This window comes from Erinaceus europaeus, chromosome 6 (genome assembly GCF_950295315.1).
Source record: "Erinaceus europaeus chromosome 6, mEriEur2.1, whole genome shotgun sequence".
NCBI lineage: Eukaryota > Metazoa > Chordata > Mammalia > Eulipotyphla > Erinaceidae > Erinaceus > Erinaceus europaeus.
The window spans coordinates 6,946,700-6,965,688 of NC_080167.1; the positions used below are offsets into that span (position 1 = coordinate 6,946,700).

General features: G+C 50.2%; 1 protein-coding gene across 9 annotated transcripts in view; it reads left to right on the plus strand.

The window, feature by feature from the left end:
• The window catches only part of CIT (citron rho-interacting serine/threonine kinase), a 179,422-nt gene that overhangs the window by 148,675 nt on the left and 11,758 nt on the right, over nt 1-18,989 (plus strand). For 5 of the 9 annotated variants that reach the window (XM_060192996.1, XM_060193001.1, XM_060192997.1 and 2 more), the window contains 16 exons: nt 520-627; nt 2,263-2,425; nt 2,703-2,867; nt 3,776-3,913; nt 4,427-4,607; nt 6,556-6,647; nt 7,183-7,287; nt 7,495-7,664; nt 8,430-8,474; nt 8,921-9,001; nt 9,131-9,266; nt 10,411-10,550; nt 13,573-13,665; nt 15,251-15,359; nt 15,455-15,583; nt 17,100-17,180. In XM_060192996.1, coding sequence (XP_060048979.1) covers nt 520-627; nt 2,263-2,425; nt 2,703-2,867; nt 3,776-3,913; nt 4,427-4,607; nt 6,556-6,647; nt 7,183-7,287; nt 7,495-7,664; nt 8,430-8,474; nt 8,921-9,001; nt 9,131-9,266; nt 10,411-10,550; nt 13,573-13,665; nt 15,251-15,359; nt 15,455-15,583; nt 17,100-17,180 — 1,936 coding nt within the window. The remainder of the gene's footprint in view (nt 1-519; nt 628-2,262; nt 2,426-2,702; nt 2,868-3,775; nt 3,914-4,426; nt 4,608-6,555; nt 6,648-7,182; nt 7,288-7,494; nt 7,665-8,429; nt 8,475-8,920; nt 9,002-9,130; nt 9,267-10,410; nt 10,551-13,572; nt 13,666-15,250; nt 15,360-15,454; nt 15,584-17,099; nt 17,181-18,989) is intronic. The other 4 variants (XM_060192998.1, XM_007528615.3, XM_060192999.1 and 1 more) reach the window with 3 other exon arrangements.

The following is an 18,989-nucleotide window of genomic DNA, read 5'->3' on the forward strand; positions in this document are numbered from 1 at the left end:
CCAGTAGAGTACAGGACTTGCATGTGTTAGACCCTTGGGTGCGATCCCCAGCACCCCATAGCTGGAGTGGGGTAGTGTCCTGTGGTTTCTCTGCTTCATACAAGTGAATAAAACAAATCTTAAAAACAGAACTTACCTGCAGAGGCAAATCATGATGGTTCTAGACTGCCTGATGGAGTGAACAGTATCACTAATGTAGTTGTTAATTATTTCGTCTGCATTTTATTATAAGAAATTTCAAACATTCAGAGAAGTCGGGACATTCCTGTCCTGTTCACTCCTTAGATTCTATGATCATATGCTGTCATTCTGCTACTATGTGCTACTTTCACTTTTTCACATATTCGTCTGTTTTGGGGGGGATCGAGGCAGGGACAATAAGATCAGGACAGATGAGAAAATATGTGGTTTGTGTTGGATTTTTCATGTGTCCTGATGGATTTATTTCTCTATTTTCTTAAGCTTCAAATTTCCTTTACTTAATGGCCCTGAAGTTACTTCTATTTTCATGGATTGTAGGTTCTCTATTCTCATGAAAAGGTGAAAATGGAAGGCACTATTTCTCAACAAACCAAACTCATTGATTTTCTACAAGCCAAAATGGACCAACCCGCCAAAAAGAAAAAGGTGGGTCAAAGGGTTTGAAAGGTTCTCCCCGATCATTATGACTCGCTGACTACCATTGTGTTAGGTGATGAGAGGAACAGGGAAGGAAGCAATTTGCACCTTTTGTTTTGTTTGGGATTGAGAAATAAGTTTAAAGATCATTAGGATAAGCCTTAAAGAGAGAACATGATTACTGAGTCTCAAACCATTGACTAAAAGTTCACAGCCTTTAAGAGGCTATTTTCTCTGCTAAAAGAGTGACCTTTTTTTCCCCCCAAGTAGCTGGGGCAGGACAGGTGTGCAGAGAGGAAGGCTTGTGCGTAACTCACCAGGCGGGACTCCAGGGGGGTTAGCAATTCATAAATAAGGGTCCTGGAGATTCCAGGTCAGACCTATGAAATTCTGGAGGGATGAGTAGGTCACATGTATGGGAGTCTAGAGAGATAGGGCCACTCACGTCCTGTGCATGGATAACTCCAGAAGGGTTCTCAGGTCATAAGCATGGGGCTCCAGAAAAGATGAGAAACATTCCAGCCAAGTCTTTTCAGCTGACTCACAAGAAAATGAGGGTACTGGGAGAGCTGGAGTGACCTGCCCGAAGTGCCTACTTATGATAGATAGATGTGCCTCTACTGAGTACACACCACCCTCTGAACTTACAGTAGACCTAAGAGTCTACTGCCAATAAACAAAATCATGGAGAGGGTTCTCAGGCACTGGGAAAGATTTTAATAAGCCCCAAACATACTTCCCTAGGCCACCAAAGCCCTCCTACTAGACTTGGCCAACTGTCCTTTCAAAGGCCCTTGTACACCCGGGTAGCAGTGGGAGTGGCCTTCAGGCACAGCCTTCAGTGACTTGGAGTAGGAGGGGCGAGAACTGGGCCGGTGGTGTCAGTCTTCTTGACCTCTTTACTGTGGGGGTTGAGGGCATAATTCTGAAGCAGCTCAGCCCTCTCCTGAGTGGTGGCTGCACAGCCAGGGTCTTTCTTACACACCTTGTGATGTATGTGCTTGTTATGCTTCTGATATTTAATCTTGTTATATTTTAACAGCTAACTGTTGCTATCTGATTGTGTTACTGATGTAGTTAGGGCATGTCCATTTGCTGCTTTTTTTTCAGCCACATCCTTCTGTTTTGCTTTTTTCCTCCCACGTGCAGTGTTTCCATTTGCATCTTTTTTCCGAGTCAACCCCTTGTGTCGACCTCATTTTCATATTTTTTTTTTTGCTTCCATTAAAAGAAAACCACTACTCATCTCTGTGTCTTGTGACTAAGCGTCATGAGACCAATTCAAGGCGAGAGTGATTTGTGAACCATCTCTCCTGACTCCGTCCTCCACTTCCATTTTTTGAGGGTAAAGACTCAGGAAATGGCTCTCCTTCTTGGGACTGCTAACGGAAGAGGTGGTGGCACTCCAAGCATCTGTAACCCTCTTGGCGACAACTTCCGCACCCCTATTTTTTTCCCAGCCGGCTGGAACGGGCCGTGACTCAGTCTCCCCCTTCCCTCCTTCACATGCCATTTTTACTAAACCCGCTTACAGTGAGTACGTGCCTGGCTCTCGTGGTCCGCTCCTCCCGAGTCAGAGTGCCTCTAGCTAGCTTCCAGTGCTAGTTTCCTGGAGTTAGGAGATATCTCTGTTTCCATTGCTAGGGTTTATTTAGTCGACGGAAAGAGGACCCTGCTTTGCCCACACAGGTTCCTCTGCAGTACAATGAGCTGAAGGCGGCTCTGGAGAAGGAGAAAGCACGCTGTGCAGAGCTTGAGGAAGCCCTGCAGAAGACCCGCATCGAGCTCCGGTCTGCCCGGGAGGAAGGTAGGGGCGGGTAGGCCGCTCCATCTGCGAAGTGCTGGGGTGGGGGGCGGGGCAGCTGAGGACTGGTCTCCAGGGGATTGGTGACGAGTGCGGCATCCGCAGCCACAGCCCAGACAGCACAAGTTCATCCCAAGGCCCCCACCAGTCCGGGCACTAGGCCTGTCCTCTCAGTCTTGGGTCCTTGACAGACAGTCCCCGGGTGGCAGTCTGCTTGGCCTGGTGCTCGAGGTGACCCCACTAACCACATGGCCTGGCGCTGGTCTCTCTCTCTCTCCAGCTGCCCACCGGAAAGCCACAGAACACCCACACCCATCCACGCCAGCCACCGCGAGGCAGCAGATTGCCATGTCTGCCATCGTGCGGTCCCCCGAGCACCAGCCCAGTGCTATGAGCCTGCTCGCCCCGCCGTCCGGCCGCAGAAAGGAGTCTTCAACTCCAGAGGGTACGTTCTCAAGGTCCCAGTGGTGCTTGACTGACGTTTGGGAAAATTTTAAAAAGACTATTGGGTGACTCATGGTGAGAGAGATCAAAGCACCCATTCTGGCATATGCAATGCCCGTTAGGGCTCGAACCCAGGACCTCATGTGGCAAGTCCTTTTCTCTTCCACTGTATAATAGCCTCCCTGGATGCATTGTTGGTTTGTTTTTGTTTTTTTCCCCTTTGTGCTTCAGGCTTACCACTGGGGCTGGTGCCTGCACAATGAGTCCACTGCCCCCAGCAACCAGCCCCCCCCTTAATTCGATAGCACAGAGAGGAATTGAGAGGGGTGGGGGAAATGGAGAGGAACAGAGACAGAGAGACACCTGCAGTACTTTCTTCACTGCTTGTGAAGCTTCCACCCTGCAGGTAGGAAGCAGGGGCTCAAACCCATTCTTCCACATGGTATACCGCATGTATATTTAACCAGGTGCGCCAGCGCCTGGCCCCTGATTTCTGATATTTTATTTGCTCAACTAAGAAATGCAAATATTTGGTTAAAAAAAAAAAGCCAGGTGGTAATACTTAAGGGAAAAAGTAAGAAGTAAGCCTTCTTCCTCCTCATTCCCCGATGACTCACTCAGCCAGCCATTGTGTCCTCCCAGCAGTGATACGTGCAACTAATCGCCTCTCTCTCTTACTCGTGTGTCTTGTCCGATTATGTGTAAAGAGTAGGAGAAACTAAAACATTTTTCACTGTTGCATGGTAAGCATTCTCTCTATGGCCTAGATGCCACTTGCATGCCAGGACTAGATCTGCAAGTACTTTTTCTCATTTTTTTGGCTTGTCTCTCTGACCACTTCACCTAAAGTTTCCTTTGCTGCTGATTGTGTGTGCGTGTGTGTTTGTTTGTTTTTAACACACCCTCCAGAATTCAGCCGGCGTCTCAAGGAGCGGATGCACCACAACATTCCTCACCGGTTCAATGTGGGACTGAACATGCGGGCCACCAAGTGCGCCGTGTGCCTGGACACGGTGCACTTCGGACGCCAGGCCTCCAAATGCCTCGGTAAGAGTGCTGCTTGGGCCTTCGCGTCCCCACCAAAACAAAAACAAAAACAAAAACAAAAAAATATCAGCCTGACAGAGATGGGGTGTTTCCTCTCCGGACTCCTTGGCAGGGACGCTTTCACTTGCAGCTTTCTGTCTCAGTGGAAGGACACTATTTTCCCCCGAAAAGGAGCGAGTTTCTGCATGTTTGCAGCTCGTGTCTGTCACCCTTTGTGCGCAGGACCTTAGGGTTTGCTAGCTTGCATTGCTTTGGGGTCTGGGGTTTCCCTGTGCTGACTCCAAGCGAAGCGTGAAAATGGGTCTCTCTCCACACTTGCTGCTGGGGACAAGCCAGGAGCACTGGGTTGAGAGTTCTAGACTCTCTCATTGTTCTCTGCACAGTGGGGTCTGGCACCCGGGAAAGCCTGGGGATGACAGGTCGACAGGTCCCCACTGGGGGTTGACTAGCAGAGGGTGGGCACCTCCAGGGCCGGGCGAGCCTGTTGCCAGGAGGTTTTCTCTGTTTCCCTAGAATGCCAGGTGATGTGTCATCCCAAGTGCTCCACGTGCTTGCCAGCGACCTGCGGCCTGCCCGCTGAATACGCTACACACTTCACCGAGGCCTTCTGCCGTGACAAAATGAACTCCCCGGGTCTGCAGACCAAGGAGCCCAGCAGCGGCTTGCACCTGGAAGGGTGGATGAAGGTGCCCAGGTAATGTTGCAGGGTGGCTGGGGCTGGGGCAGGTGCTGGTGAAGCAGGCAGAGAGCACCCCTTCCCCCCAAATATGACTCTTTGGCATAAGGATCATTCACACCAAAGGCATTTGAAAAGCAGTAGGTATAAGGAAGACAGCTTTGCACCCCCCCCCCCCCCAAGCATCCTCTCCTTTCTTGAAGGCAGGAGATAAAAATGCCCATGTAAAAGCCACCCTCCTTAGACCAAGAACAAGCAAACATTCTTTTTTTTTTTTTTTTGGTTTTTAAATTTTTATTTATAAAAGGGAAATATTGACAAGACCACAGGATAAAAGGGGTACATTTCCACACAGTTCCCACCACCAGAACTCCTTATCCAATCCCCTCCCTTGATAGCTTCCCTATTCTTTTTAAAAAATATTTATTCATTTATTTATTTTCCCTTTTGTTGCCCTTGTTGTAATTATTGTTGTTCTTATTGATGTCGCTGTTGTTGGATAGGACAGAGAGAAATGGAGAGAGGAGGGGAAGACAGGGGGAGAGAAAGACAGACACCTGCAGACCTGCTTCACCACCTGTGAAGCGACTCCCCTGCAGGTGGGAAGCCGGGGGCTCGAACCCGGATCCTTATGCCGGTCCTTGTGCTTTTTGCCACCTGCATTTAACCCACTGCACTACTGCCCAACTCCCAGCTTCCCAATTATTTATCCCTCTGGGAGTATGGACCCAGGATCATTATGGGGTATAGAAGGTGGAAGGTCTGGCTTCTGTAATTGCTTCTCCGCTGAACATGATAGGTAGATCCATACTCCCAGCCTGTGTCTCTCTTTCCCTAGTGGGGCAGGGGCCTGGGGAGACGGGGCTTCAGAACACATTGGTGGAGTTGTCTGTGCAGGGAAGTCAGGTTGGCTTAATGGTAGCATCTGGAACCTGGTAGCTGAAAAAGCATTAAGATATAAAGCAGAACAAACTGTTGATTAATCATGAACCTAAAGGTGAGAATATTGCAGATGAAGATTTGGGGGGTCTCTGTTTTGACAAAAGCTAGTAGTACTATTTTAGGTATATTGCAAGGGCAAACATTCTTATCATGGGGGATAGAGGTCAGGGCTAAGGGAAGTGAGTATAAGTTGATTGTGTTGAAATAACCTCTGGTGAGGTGGGCTGGGAAGAAACCATGGTGGTTATGCAAAAAGACACTTACGCCTGAGGCACAAAAGGTCCCAGTTCCAGTTCCCTCCACCAGCAGAAGATGGGGTTTAGTAGCGCTCTGGTTGAACAAAACAAAGCACACACACAAACCAAAACAAACCAAACCACCAGAAACTAGAATTTAGTGCTGAGGATTGAACCTGGGATAACATATACAAATATATTAATTGAAATGACCCCATGTCTCCCCCAGACAGCCCCACAAGCATGATTCTTTGTGTCTCCCCATACTTGGGGTCCTTGTTTCCCTATGGGGACTCCCCTGCATGCAGAGGATAGAATCTGTATGCTTCAATCCTGTCGTCAGTCCAACTTCAACTGAATTCTAAGACTGGCCGTGGAGCCTTGTCAGGTAGAAGGAAGTTTCCTTCCTCCTGGCCCCAAGCCACTGCTGTTCCTGATGTTTTCCCGCAAGTGCCCCCTTCTGGGTTTCTCCTCCTCACCTGCCTCTTCTTCTAGCAGTCTGAATCCTGTGTTCAAACATCTTTCTCTTTGAAAATGTATTAAATGTCTGGGAAATGAGCCCAGGCAATACTGTTGAGTGGTCTCCTGGGCTCAATTTTTCATTCTTAATGTTTGCTTGCTTGTCTGTTTTTTGGGGAGGTAGTGAAAGAAGGAGAGGAAGGGACAGAAAGAGGAGAGATACCATAGCACAGTCGCACCATCCTCAAAGCCGCCCCGGTGCTGTTCATGTGGTGCTGGGGCTCACCCACTGCTAACAGCTTTGTCTCCCATCATCTCCGTCTTCCCAGGAACAACAAACGAGGACAGCAAGGCTGGGACAGGAAGTACATCGTCCTGGAGGGCTCCAAAGTCCTCATCTATGACAGTGAAGCCAGAGAAGGTAAATGAGCAGCTCAGGGGGACTCCCTTCTGCACGCGGTTGGCCCAGGTCTCCCAGTCCCGGCCCGAAGGCTTGCTTTCTTTGGGACTGCGTTGCCAGCCTCCTGCGGTTCTCCGCTTTTGGAAACTGAGAGCCAAAAGACTTTGCTAAAGGTTATTGGTCCGATACTCACGTCTATAGGTCTCCCCTCTGAGGACCCCGCAGGGCGCCGCCCTGAAGATTCCACCTGCTAATACACCTTCCAAGAGCTCCTGCCTCAGCCAACTAACCCATAACTCTGCACCATCACCAGAAAGTTAACTGTGCCACTCATCTGACACTTTATTCATTTATTTTTTTTTTTATCTTCCCTCTCCTCCTCCTCTGGATGTCTCCTCCCCTCTTCCTCTGTTCTTTGTGTGCTTTCTCTCCATGCACGCCCTGTCTCGCTCGCTCACTCTCTCTTCCTCTCTTCCTCTCCTCTCTTCCTCTTTGCTCCCCTTGTTCTCGTTCCTGTTCTTTGGTTTTTCTTTCTGCCCTTCCTCTTCTCACCAAGCTGGACAGAGGCCGGTGGAAGAATTTGAGCTGTGCCTTCCCGACGGGGATGTCTCTATTCATGGCGCTGTCGGTGCTTCTGAACTCGCAAACACAGCCAAAGCAGGTGAGGGGAGTCTCGGGGCCCCACCTGCCTGTGGGCTGGGTCCGGACCTCAGGAAGGTGGGAGGATTGGCCCCACTGTGAACTTCCCCCACCCCAGCCTAGAGGAGGGTGGGGCTCTCTGAGGGCCATCTCTCCCAAAAGGATGGCAACCACCCCCCCCACACACACACACACACACGCTGACCCTGTTCTCCCTCTGCACCCCTAGATGTTCCATACATACTGAAGATGGAATCCCACCCACACACCACCTGCTGGCCCGGGAGAAGCCTCTACCTGCTTGCCCCCAGCTTCCCCGACAAACAGCGCTGGGTCACCGCCTTAGAGTCAGTCGTGGCAGGTGGACGAGTTTCTAGGGAAAAAGCAGAGGCCGACGCTGTGAGTATGAGAACGGGTGCCGGAGCTGGTCTTTCTTTGACTGATCCAAGCCAGGGACTCCCCTTACTTCCACTCCTTGAGGCCTGCCCACCGGGGGCCTCGACAAGAGCAAGCATTGTGTGATCACTCAGATGTGTCCCCCCGACTGGCTGGTGTGCTCCCCCACTTGTGTGCAGCTGTCTCTTGATAGAACGGGGGTTAGTGCCATCGGCCAGTTCTCCTGGGGGCCAGGGCAGGTCTTGGTTATGACAACACAGCAGCCATGTCCTTGCAAGGAGACCCTACCACTTATTCACCCCGCTGGGTTTACTTGGTGTGGAGGCTCGTGCTACACCAGTGCTTGGACCAAGAAGCCGCACCAGAGGCTGCCGGCAGCCGCACACACTCCAGGAAGGCGTTTTCATAACCTGCTCGGGGGCTTCCACACGACTTGCTCTCCTGTAGGCTGCTTGGACATCCTACTCATCCTTAAGACGGTAGAAACGTAGGCGTGCCTTGATTGGCATCACTCCTACTAGAACGTTCCAGGATACAAACCGTGCTTGTTTCCCATTGGCGTTTTCCCCACCAGGGTCCAGACAGCTCTCCTCACATGCTTAGCTCCTAATCAACAGCACATCAAATGTTGGCATTGGGAGATTTCCCAGCCATGAGCCTCCTGCTGGGGGTGTTGCTTCCCGAGTAGACCCATCTGAGGTGAGGGCCTGATTTCTCTCGTATGTATGTGAGCCTTTAACTGAACCCACGTTCATGTGTGTGCACTAGGGCCCGGCCTGTAATTCCTACGAGCTTCTGCCTGCATGGGTTCAGGTAAAGAGATCTGGCAGTGTGCTGGTTTGCAGCTCACCCTGTGCATTGCACTTGTGCTACAGCCTGGAGGGGAAGGAACCTTCCAGGTGGCTTATTAACCCTTTGCCAGTGAAATCTCTAACTTCACGGGTTTTTTTTCCCTCTTCTATCACGGAATCACTCTCTGTACTCTACTGTATTTGTTTACTTCTTTGTCCAAGCCGAGTCATGGCTCTGGTGCTAATTAACAGTCCTGTTCACCACGTCTTGTCTTTAGAGCCCAGACCCAGATAAGCAGCGAGCCAGAGCAGATGTGTATGTGTCTGAGCTACTGCAGGCCTCACGCACCTTGCTTCCTGGCCAGCGTTCAGTCGGCTGCTCTCCAGTCTTGCTTTTGCCCCTCTGGATAGTTGGTCATGAACAGTGCCATCCTTACCATGTCCTCTTCTTTCCTTTCCCCATGAAAGAAACTGCTTGGGAACTCCCTACTGAAACTGGAAGGCGATGACCGTTTGGACATGAACTGCACACTGCCCTTCAGCGACCAGGTACTGGTGTCTGACAATGGCCACGTGTGGTCGGGAAAGGGCCCCTGCAGCTCTGCTGCTCTCAGCATTCGGGGTCATCGAATGCCAGCATTCTGCTTATGTCCTCCCCTTGGACTTCTGCCTGTATAGGTGGTGTTGGTGGGCACTGAGGAAGGGCTGTATGCTCTGAATGTCTTGAAAAACTCCCTCACCCACGTCCCAGGGATTGGAGCCGTCTTCCAGATTTACATCATCAAGGACCTGGAGAAGCTACTCATGATAGCAGGTGAGAGGCCGAGGCCGCGGCCCTTTGATTTACGTCCCCATTGAGGATAGCTGTTTGAAAGCCAGATGCCAAGCCTGTGAGACAAAGGCAGCCTGGCTCCTGGTGGAAGGCTGGAGCAGAACTGGCTCCTTCCTGTGTGTCCCTGAAGCTGCCCAGGGTGAAGGGTCTCTCTCTGTTCAGATTTGCTTCCATTGTTTCTTTTTGTCCAGCTTACTCTCCCCCTTTCTTCTTGACTTTATTCTTTAGCGCAGTCTTGGGTTCACAGCAAAATGAAGCAGAGAGAGTTCTTGTCTACCTCCCAGCTACCCTCTGGGAACATTCCCACCAGGCTGTTATGATCCATGAGCATATAACGACAATTTGTTGTCCCCCCCAAGCCCATCACTGACACTAGGTCACTCCTGGTGTCGTCCTTCCTGTGAATTTGGACAGACAAAATGGCATGCAGCCACTGCTGTAGGCATCGCACGCAGCACAGCACTCAAATCCAGGAGCCGTAATCCTTTCACACAGTTTCCTGATACCCTGCTCAGAGTCAGGCTTTACCTTTTAGTTCCAGGAATGTCCCCCAGAGTGTCATTTTCCCCAGGTCGCTGTCCAGGCTGGAATCGCACGTTGCCTTTAGTCACGCCCCTTAGTCTCCTCTAATCTGGGCCAGAGGAGCCTCGGTGCCCCTCCTTGTCTTCCACGGTACTGACCTATCCGACTGGGCCAAGCTGGGCTTTGTAAGCGCAGTGAGAAATGTTCTTAATAAACTTCCACTTTACTAGCAGAAAGACGCCTGACGAGAGTAAGGGAGTGTGTTCTGGAGATCTCCTGGAGAGGTCTGCCCCACACGTACTGTTTCAGAAAGCCTGCCCCTGTCATTCCCAGACATCCTTTGGTGGAGAGTTTGTTGGAAAGTCCAGCTCACATTCTCTTTTTATGTCTGCAGAATTATTTTTCTCTAAGAACTTTGACTGAGTGACCAGATATTTTCATTTTAGATCTAATATTTGAAGCTAAGTAGGGTTAACAGGGGGTTGTGGGACGCTCAGCTCACCCTTTGTGGCCCCGTGTGGTCTTTCTCTGTGACTATACCCTCCATCGTAGGCCTTTGCTTAATGGCATGATGCTGACAGAGAAACTGCTCCTTCCCCTCTAGGAGAGGAGCGGGCCCTGTGTCTTGTTGATGTGAAGAAAGTCAAACAGTCCCTCGCCCAGTCACACCTGCCAGCTCAGCCTGACATCTCACCCAACGTTTTTGAAGCTGTCAAGGGCTGCCACTTGTTTGCTGCTGGCAAGGTAAGCCCTCCTTAGGGCCTTAAGCTGTTGGAATGTTCTGGAAATTGACATTGACCCTCTTTGTAGAAGGCATATTGATTTTATCCTAAAAAGTCTCCTCTACCTCTGCTGCCACCGCTCCCTTTAGGCATGTAAAGTAATTTGTTAGCTATGCGATTGGTGCAGGCTTTGAAGCTGAAGGAAGCGGCAGAGAAGAAAACGAGAATAAAGTGCACACAACTCGGCCGAAAGGGCGACCCATTGCTTTAAGAAGTGAGGGGCCAAGAGAGAACTTACTGCCCGTCAGAATGTGCTCCTTCGAGAGACAGCCCGGTGGCTCTGCAGATAGACTCTCATGCCTGAGGTCCTCAAATCCCAGGTTTGCTCTCATACACTATCATAAGCCGGAGCTGAGCAGCGTCCGGAGGAAAATATGTAGTAGTGGGAATAATAATCGCACAACGTGTACCTTGCCCTACCTGGGGTCCTAGGTACAAATACCACCACCACCAGGGAGTACCTGGGATGACACGGAGTAGCTCCGTGGATGATGGCATAGTGCTGGGGTATCTCTCTTCTCTGTCATCTCTACTCTTTCTCTTAAAAAGAAAAAGAGGGGGGCCAGGCGGTAGTGCAGCGGGTTAAGCTCACATGGTGCGAAGTGCAAGAATAGGCCTAAGGATCCTGGTTTGAGCCGCTGGCTCCCCACCTGCAGGGGAGTCACTTCAAGGCGGTGAAGCAGGTCTGCAGGTGTCTGTCTTTCTCTCCCTCTCTCTGTCTCCCCTCCTCTCTCCATCTCTCTCTGTCCTATCCAACAACAACAACAATAATAACTACAACAACGAAGATGAACAACAAGGGCAACAAAGGGCAAAAATGGCCTCCAGGAGCGGTGGATTCACTAAGCCCGGCAATAACCCTGGGGGCAAAAAAAGGAAGGAAGGGAAAGAGAGGCCTGGGCCATGGCATAGCGAGTTCGGAGCACATGGTGTGAAGCGCAAGGACTGGTATAGGGATCCCGGTTTGAGCCCCCGGCTCCCCACCTGCAGAGGAGTCACTCCACAAGCAGTGAAGCAGGTCTGCAGGTGTCTGTCTTTCTCTCCCCCTCTCTGTCTTTCCCTCCTGTCTCCATTTCTCTCTGTCCTATCTGACAGCAACAATAGCAACAATAAACAACAAGGGCAACAAAAGGAAAAAAATGGCCTCCAGGAGCAGTGGATTTATAGTGCAGGCACTGAGCCCCAGCAATAACCCTGGAGGCAAAAAAGAAAGAAAGAAAGAAAGAAAGAAAGAAAGAAAGAAAGAAAGAAAGAAAGAAAGAAAGAAAGAAAGAAAGAAAGGAAGAGAAAAGAAAAAAAATGGAAATCTGTGCTAGAGAACCTCTAGTATCGTGTAGGTGTGAGACCCTGAATTCATTTCCCAGAGCTACGTTAGGAAGAAGTGTTTTGTTTGTATGTGTCCATATCTGATAGAGAGAGAGAGAGAGAGAGAGAGAGAGAGAGAGAGAGAGAGAGAGAGGTTCTAGTGAGGGAGAACATTCCTCAGCTTCTTTTTTTTTCATTGTTTTATATACTTTAATGAGATATATAGAGAGAGAGAGACCAGAATGTTGCTCAGCTCTGGTTTATGGTGGCACTGAAGATTGAACCTGGGACCTCAGAGCCTTAGGCATAAAAGTTGTTTGCATAACCATACTACCTTCTCAGCCCACATACATATTTTGAGAGATAGTGTGTCTGTGGAACCCCATGCCAGAAGTATTGAGAGGATGATTGCTTGTAAGTAGTTTGCAATTTCTAACTTCTAGTTTTCTTTGGCGTGAAGACATTTTTTGAAAACTGAAGCTAATGTTTTGATAATTAATAGTATATTGAAACTTGACATATAGATAAATTTGTCTGCCTGCTTTTAAAAAAAAACAACAACTTTAAAACATTTATTAAAAGGATCCCAGTTCGAGCCCCCGGCTCCCCACCTACAGGGGAGTCGATTCACAAGCAGTGAAGCAGGTCTGCAGGTGTCTGTCTTTCTCTCCTCTTCTGGGTCTTCCCCTTCTCTCTCCGTTTCTCTCTGTCTATCTAACAATGATGACATCAATAACAACAACAATAGTAATTACAACAACAATAAAAAAGCAAGGGCAACAAAAGGGAAAATAAATAAATATAAAAATATTTAAAATCATTTATTAATAAGAGAGAACTAGAGCAATCCTCTGGCATTTGCGATGCTGGGGATTGAACTTAGGTCCTCGTGCTCAAGAATCCAATGCTTCAGCCATTGTTCCACTTCCTGGGTTGCTAACATTTTTTTTTAAATGTTATTAAAAATGCCGAATAGTAAATGTCATTCAAACAGTTGAATAGTGCAGCCCAGGAGGTGGCACAATGGACAGAACAAAGGGCTTGGGTGTGTGAGGTTCAGAGTTCCGTCCTGGACAGTGCATATGGTTACCTTTCTGGTTTTTTTTTTTCTTTCTTAATATTTTATTTATTTACTATTGGATAGAGACAGAGAGAAATTAAGAGGGGCAGAGATGGAGAGGGAGAGAGACAGAGAGACACCTGCAGCCCTTCTTCACCACTTGTGAAGCTTCTCCCCTGCAGGTGGGGGCCAGGGGCTTAAGCCTGGGTCCTTGTGCATCACAACATGAGTACTTAACCAAGTGCGCCACCGCCCGGCCCCCTGGTTCTCTTTCTATGTCTCTCCCTCTCATAAATAAGTAGTAAGTAAATAAACAGTTCTTTAAGGAGAAGCTGCATAGCACTGATGGGCATGTCCACATGCCCATGTATGGCCTGAGTGGTGTCTGTGAGCCCTTGCAGAGGTGACTCTGCTAACATCTGCTGGGGGCCCACCAGGGATGTTGCTTCCTCCACCCAGAGGGTGCAGGCCGGCCCCCACCACTGCACCTCCCAGCCCCTCCACGTCCCTCGTGCTGAGTCGAGACAGGCTCCACCTTGTCTTTTTCCTGCGCTTGGAGTAGAGTCAGCACACACACTGGTGACACTTTCTCTGTCTTCTCTCTCCGATTACTCTTCAGATTGAGAGTGGGCTTTGCATCTGTGCGGCCACGCCCAGCAAAGTCGTCATTCTCCGCTACAATGAAAACCTCAGCAAGTACTGCATTCGGAAAGTAAGTCCCAGGCCTGGGCTGCCTCTGCTCTGCCTTCCAGCTGGCGGAGAACGTGCGTCAGTCCCTTTGCCCTGTGGCCCTGCAGTCCCTCCTTCCCCGAGGACGCCCTGGAGCCCCCGGCAGCTACAGCTTTCCCTCCCACCTTCCTCCTGTGTGGTGTGTGAATGCATCCTTTTCTGAAGGGAGAGAGGGAGAGGAGACAGGTCTTTCACACCAGCATAATAAAAGGAAGGCAGTCCTTTTGAGATGTTAGCGGTCCCCCGTTTCACTTTTTAGATTCTAGAAGTGTCCACTAACAGCCTTTGGAGAAGCCAGCAGTGACTGTTCAGCTTTGCTACTGGGCAGCTGGTTCCCCCAGCAGGGCTGGGACGATGATCACAGTGTGGACATGAGGTCGTCACAGCTCTGGACAAGGCTCAGAGAGCGCCCTTCCATTTTAAGCCTGGCTTGTTTCAGGTGCTTTCACGAGTCTCAAAAGTGTAAAGTCACTACCTATTAGACTGCTCCATCTCAGCAAGCTGTTGTCAGCTCAACTCACGTTTTTACTGAACACCTACTACAACCAGAGACTCAGCTGGCTGTTTCTCAGGTACTTTTTAGTTCTTGGCTCTGAAAAGCCAGGATAGTGACACTTCCCCCCACCCCCACCCCCCGGTGTTCAAGTAAGATTACTGATGCTGACTGAGAGCCAGACTCCGAAGCCTGACTGCCCCTGCCACTTGTCTGCCCATGCTGCCCCCAAGTGTCCTCACGCTCGGTGGTCAGTCAGTATCCAGTGAGAGTGAGGGTGAGCACTCTGACCAGAATCTGAACTGTTAGCTTCAGGAAAACCCTCAGAAGTCATTGCCTTCAGCTCCCAGTTGCCAGTTTGTAAGCACGTCTAGGAGTCTGAGGTCACGAGGACTAGCCTGAACACGTGGGAAAGTTGGGACACCGGCAGGGAAGACATAGTGAGATGGCCACTGAGGCGCCTCCTGGGAAGGGCCCCTTTGCCGTATACACGACTCGAGTTTGAGCCCCCAGTCGAGCACAGGAGAGTGCTGTGGCAATGGGGAGTGAGGGAAACTGTGGTGCCCTGTCTCTTGCTGTCTATCAGAAAAAAGTTGACCCAGAGAAGTGAAACCTGGTGATTAAAAAAAAAGACAATGATAGTTATCACTATAGTACAGAAGATAGTAGGTTCAAATCAGAACTTTAGAGGCACATCAAAAGAAAAAAGACACAAAGGCCACTCCCTCTAACCACCACTGTTACTGGTTCGTGCATTTTCCCAGGCCTTGCTCCCAGATAAGAAGGCTGTATTTTTAGACATCGCTCCTTAAATGCTCCCTTTCATGGGAGTGGTTTGGGGGGGCTTGGACTGGATTTTACTTTCCTTAGTCTGGGCTTGCATAGGACCAAGTAGCAGCAAAGGGACCCTCAGTCCCTTCGAGGAGCATGAAATATGGAGTGTGCTTTGTGTAAACAACAAAGAAGCAAGTCTGGTGGTAACTCAGACCCCTAAGATGGCAAGAAAATGGAGGGGGAGCACTCTCCTCGAAAATGGAGGGGGAGCTCTCCACCTTCTCTTCTGCCTCTGTTCCAGGAGATAGAGACCTCAGAGCCCTGCAGCTGCATCCACTTCACCAACTACAGCGTCCTCATCGGGACCAACAAATTCTACGAAATCGACATGAAACAGTACACGCTTGAGGGTAGGGCCCGGGCCCCCTGTTCCCCCCTTGCCACTCCCACCTCACCACCCCCTCGAGCTCGTGCCTGAAGCCCCACTTCCCGCCCGCCTTTCCAGAATTCCTAGACAAGAACGACCACTCCTTGGCACCTGCGGTGTTCGCCTCCTCTTCCAACAGCTTCCTGGTCTCCATCGTGCAGGTGAACGGCGCGGGGCAGCGTGAGGAGTACCTGCTCTGCTTTCACGGTGAGCCAGGGCTTCTTGCTGCTTGTGTGCTCGGGGCACCAGGTCCCAGACTAGGGCCCACCAGGGACCAGGGGTGGGGGCAGTGGAATTCTGGGGCAGGATGGCCTGCTGGGAACACAGAGAAGCTCCTGTGAGCCAGGTGGTGGTGCACCTGGTTAAGTGCACTTATTACCATGCCAGAGGACCTGGTTTGAGCCCCCGCTCCCCACCTGCGGGGAGGACGCTTCAGGAGCAGGGAAGCTGGTCTGCAGGTGTCTCTCTTTCTCTCCATCTCTGTGTCTCCCTACCTCCACCCCTCAATTTTTCTCTGTCTTATCCAGTAAAATAGAAAGGGTTGGGGAGGAAAAAATGGTTGCCAGGAGCAGTGGAGTTGTAATTCTGGCACCAAGCCCCAGCAGTAACACTGGAGGCGATTTAAAAAGAAGAAGAGAGGAAGGAAAAGAAGACTTCTGCCGGCATCACTGCGGCCCCCAGGGTCCTCTGTCCCCACTCTGTCACAGTCTGCCCAGGGAGCAGCCAGTTCCTCTCTGCCCGCTGGTTCTTTCTCTTCCCTGACTCCCTTCTTTTCTCTTGATATTGCTCTTCTTTTGTTTTCCTGTTGTAGTTTCAGATTATTTATTTTTATGATTTATTTATTTGTACTGGGGCCCCAAGCAGGCACACTTCTGGACCCACTTTTCTTTTTTGTTTAACACTTAATTTATTTTGGACAGAGACGGAGAAGTTGAGAAGGAAGAGGAAAAGAGAGGGAAAGAGACAGACACCTGCAGCCTTGTTTCCCCGTTGGCGATGCTTCCTCCTCTGCAGGCGGGGGCCGCTTAAACCTGGGTCCTTGTGGACTGTGACGTGTGTGTGCGGGCAGTTGCATCACCACCCAGCCCAGGAACCCTTTTTAATGAGAGACAGAGACAGAGACAGACAGACAGACAAAACCAGAGTCAGAGATGACACAGCACTGCTCTACCATCCAAGATGCTTATCCTGGTGCCACGGTCTCCCCTATGGTGCTGGGGCTTTGCACAGTTACATGCACCCTTGTTGGCGGGCTGTCACCCCACCTCTAAAGATTTATTCCTTACATATGAGAGAGGAATTGCACTACACACGCGCGCCCGCCTGAAGATCATTCTGATACATGAGGTACCAGGCCGGCATGGAACCAGGAACCGTTTGTGTGCAAGGCTGATTAATGCTCTACCACCACAGCTATTTCCTCAGCCACCCTGTTTCCTTCTTTCTCTTTCTCTCTCTCTCTCTCTCTTTCTTTCTTTTTCTTTCTTATTTTTGGCCAAATCTCTGGGGTGCTTTGTCTCTGCTTCTCTCTTCCTCACCCTTCCTCCCTCCCTCTCTGCTTCTCCTCTTCCCTTTCATTGAAGTCCCTTTCTTTAATAAATTAGAAAAGAAGTGGCTCAGCAAATGACCCAGGTAACTTGTCCTTGTGTCCTTGAAACTGTGTCTCACGGAGGTCCCTGCCTCTGACCGTGCTGATGGCTCTGTGGTCTCTGACTCCTCACAGAATTTGGGGTGTTTGTGGATTCTTACGGAAGACGCAGCCGCACAGACGATCTCAAGTGGAGCCGCTTACCTCTGGCCTTCGGTGAGTGAGGCTCCAGGGGCGCCACAGTCAGTGTCCTGGCAGAAAACCGCAGGTGGGATTCTTTCCAGCCTCAGCACTGTGCTTTGGCATCCAGCCCCCAAGGTGTAATCGTCACCTGAACAAATGTCTACAGTTATGATTCTGAGCCCTGGATGAATGAGTGCAGAAGGCAGAGGTAGGAGGCCCCAACCTCAGCCTCACAAAGTACTTGGGCTTTCTGGATGGAAAGGAGCCCACTTCCTGTGTCTTTATGGAAACCCTCTCAAGGCTGCATGGTGTCCTGTCTCGTAGTGCTACCCCCGACCACGTAGCAGCTGGCTCACTCTCTTCTTCCTGTCAGTGTGTCAGTGGTGCTGGAAGGGTGTCTTGTCCTGATCTCTGCACACTTACTGCATAGTAGCCCCTGCTCACATCCCTGAAAGTGGAATCGCCAAGTCAGAGGGTAAACACACACACACAGATGTGCACACACAAAGTGGGATGCAGGCACCTGCGTGCATGTTGTGAAACTCCAAATGGCTGCAGTGCCCTTGAGGCCGCCTCGTGGGTGTCTTGCTGCACAAGTCGCAGAGTTGGTGCTTAAAGCCCGCGAGTCGTTGATTTGACTGGACGGTTCTGCTTCAAGTGCTGGGAATGGGGAGATGGGGGACACCCACCAAGAGTCCAAAGTGGTCTCATAAAGATGCAGGCCATCGGTGTGTTGGATGGGAGTTCTGCCGGGTGCTGGTGGCCTCAGTTCCTTTCCATGTGGACGTCTTTCCCAAAAGGGGAAGCTGGTCAGCTATCCAGCTTCCATAACATTCTACTGGTGAATGCTGTGGAGTTGTTCCAGACTAAGACCAGGACATGCACATGAAGGCATGCCACCAATCCCAGTACTAAAGTCAGACTTTATTATTTATTTATTTTAATTTTTTATATTTATTTATCCCCTTTTGTTGCCCTTGTTGTTTTATTGTTGTAATTATTATTGATGTCGTTGTTGTTGGATAGGACAGAGAGAAATGGAGAGAGGAGGGGAAGACAGAGAGGGGGAGAGAAAGACAGACACCTGCAGACCTGCTTCACTGCCTGTGAAGCGACTCCCCTGCAGGTGGAGAGCTGGGGGCTCGAACTGGGATCTTTGCGTCGGTCCTTGCACTTTGCGCCACATGTGCTTAACCCGCTGCGCTACCGCCCGACTCCCTAAAGTCAGACTTTAATACTCACTGGGAGGGAGGGTGAGTGATCAGAGCACCATTTCACCATGCATGGAGTCCCACTTGCTTTAGTCTTTGCTCCTCTTGTGATGGCAGAGCTCAAACACAGGGCCTCATGTATACAAGGCATGTGCGCCCCTGCCCGGCTCCCTGCCAGGTCCCTTCTTGAGGACAGAAAACAGCTCCTCTCATATTGTGGACTCTGAGTGACACTATGTGGGATATGGGGCTATTGAAGCCAGGAATAGCTAGCTAATTGTCTATGAACCCCATCTTCTTTTTTTAAAAAATGTTTTATTTATTCCCTTTTATTGCCCTTATTGTTTTATTGTTGTAGTTATTGTCGTTGTTGTTATTGATGTTGTTGTTGTTGGATAGGACAGAGAGAAATGGAGAGAGGAGGGGAAGACAGAGGGGGAGAGAAAGACAGACACCTGCAGACCTGCTTCACTGCCTGTGAAGTGACTCCCCTGCAGGTGGGGAGCCGGGGACTCGAACCGGGATCCTTATGCCGGTCCTTGCGCTTCACGTCACATGCACTTAACCCGCTGTGCTACCGCCCAGCTCCCAAACCCCGTCTTCTTTTTCACTTTTGGGAAACTGTATATGA